The 2,076-nt window shown below is 44.2% G+C and overlaps 1 protein-coding gene across 1 annotated transcript in view; it reads left to right on the top strand.

The window, feature by feature from the left end:
• Positions 1 to 855: 855 nt before the first annotated feature.
• The window catches only part of LOC106530133 (non-histone chromosomal protein HMG-14), an 11,667-nt gene continuing 10,446 nt past the window's right edge, over positions 856 to 2,076 (top strand). The window contains exon 1 of the mRNA XM_014025708.1: positions 856 to 1,053. Coding sequence (XP_013881162.1) covers positions 1,036 to 1,053 — 18 coding nt within the window. The 5' untranslated portion in view covers positions 856 to 1,035. The remainder of the gene's footprint in view (positions 1,054 to 2,076) is intronic.

Here is a 2,076-nt window from a genome sequence, read left to right as displayed (position 1 = left end):
TTCGTAGACAAGATGGCAGCTGCCTGTAGTGGTGACCCGCGACCATGGAGATATAAACAGCTTTTTATAAGGTAAAAATAACAAACAGTAATGTATTATCATAACCAACAAGACAAATTAGGTCATATCTCTGGATCTGCTTATATCAGAATGATCCAAGTATCAAAATGTAGCTTTTAATAAAATTAGACTATATAATGAGTCATATATACTAAATAAGTTTATAATATTTATTTAATTTAATGAAGTCTATAGTAAAACAAAAATATCAAACAATATGTCATAAATGAAAGAAAAAGAGTTCCTGAAACAAAAGAAGTTGTAAATCTGTCTTTGTCTGGGGAAATGTGATTTATTATTGTAAGAGTCACATCTTTGTTTCCATTGAAGTCATGTTTGGACAGCACACACACAGACACACACAGAGCAGAAAGAAGGTTGCACAACACACTCAGGAAAATATACCAACACCATGTCGCCATTTTCCCCAACTACATCTGTGCACGAGCAGCCACAGCACCCTCGTGTCTTCCTGACACGCAGGAGCTGAGCAGGCTGCAGTGTAACACAGGAACCTGTGGTGTCGCCGACATTATCAGAGAACATCACAGGATGAAGTCTGAGCRTCAGAACAAACCCTGCGTCCACGGAGCCACATGAAGCTTTAATCACGTCGCCCTGATGTCGCAGACGGCTTCACAGGAAACAAACAGCTCGCTGATTGACGTGTGACGTGGCCACACGGAGCAGAGCAGGGATTGGAAGAGGCGTCGCTCTGCGCCTCGCTGTCCAATCAGCGCGCGGGGTGGGCGGGGCGCGTCGCCGTCAATCACGCAGGAAGTATAAGGGTTTGAGGAGGGAGGGAGGGGGAGAATCCAATCCGGTTCCAGCTAGTTTTTCTTCCAATGGAACATTAACGTGTCGCTGCAGCGTGTGTGTGTCCGGACACGGCTTTATCCTGAATTCACCGCTTTATTTCTGCRGTCTTCACCTTCAGCGCGTTCTTTTCATCCAAACATCTCAACACAAAGCAACATGCCGAAGAGGAGCAAAGTGAGTACACAACACGGTTAATCCGGTGTGTGAACACGTTCCTGAGTGAAGCTGGTGCAGGTGAAGAGGAAGATGATGTGTTGTGGTGCAGCTCTGCAGCCTGTAGTTGTGTTGTGATTGTGTGTGGTTTTCCGTGGAGAAAGTTGGCGGGATATTGATCGTTTCCTCTCGGGCTCGTCCTCCTGGTGGAGAAGTTTMTGTTGAACCGTAAAGCTCGTGTGTTTGGGCGTTCACTCGGTTTGTGTTACTGTGAATGCAAAGCCTTTAATAAAGATGGGYTCGCGTTGCATGTTTGGTGTAATTGTCGTGTTTTAAAGGTGTAATAGTCGCGTGTCGGTCGTCGTGTCGCCCGTGGACAGTGGGCTCAGGCCGTGCAGTGACGAGGCTCCGTCAGCAGAGCGCAGCTCGTGTTGCTGGGCTTCAGGCTTTTCTTCTTTCAGCTTCTCTGACTCTTTAAATTTGTGGCGGGAACCGCACCGACACTGGCCGTGTGTTTATTACCAGTGAAGGGCTGGGGGCGGGGCTTGCGACTTCCCTCCCAGAATTGGATTGTGGGCGTGTCCAAAGCGGAGGAGCGTCGGTTTAAACTGCTCAGAGGAGCGTTATGGCTGTTTCAGGTCATTACATAGACTTAAATATAAATCACTAGACTGAGCCCCGCCCATCCCGTCCACTGGTAGTGTCTGTGACAACATGGAGGAGCAAAAATGGCGTCCAAACAGGACAAAAGCTCACAGCAAACATAGAAACTAATAAACAGCAGCTAAACTGGATCTGTTTCACACATTGTCTGTCATGTTTTTACAATAAATTAATAATTATSTTAATTTCATTCAACAATCATGTAAAACAGCAGATTTATACCAGAAAAATATAATTTATTGAGCTATTCAGCCTGTAACTTAGACTTTAGCTAGTTGAAAAATGATGACTTTAGCTGTAATAAAGTATATTTATTATTTCTTCTTACTGTCATAAAAAATAATAATATTTATATTTACCAGTCAACAGTTAGAAAATGTT

Source organism: Austrofundulus limnaeus, unplaced genomic scaffold, assembly GCF_001266775.1.
Source record: "Austrofundulus limnaeus strain Quisiro unplaced genomic scaffold, Austrofundulus_limnaeus-1.0 Scaffold493, whole genome shotgun sequence".
In the NCBI taxonomy this organism is placed as follows: Eukaryota; Metazoa; Chordata; class Actinopteri; order Cyprinodontiformes; family Rivulidae; genus Austrofundulus; species Austrofundulus limnaeus.
Note: the sequence above shows the minus strand (reverse complement) of the source record. Positions and strands in the feature narration are given on the sequence as shown.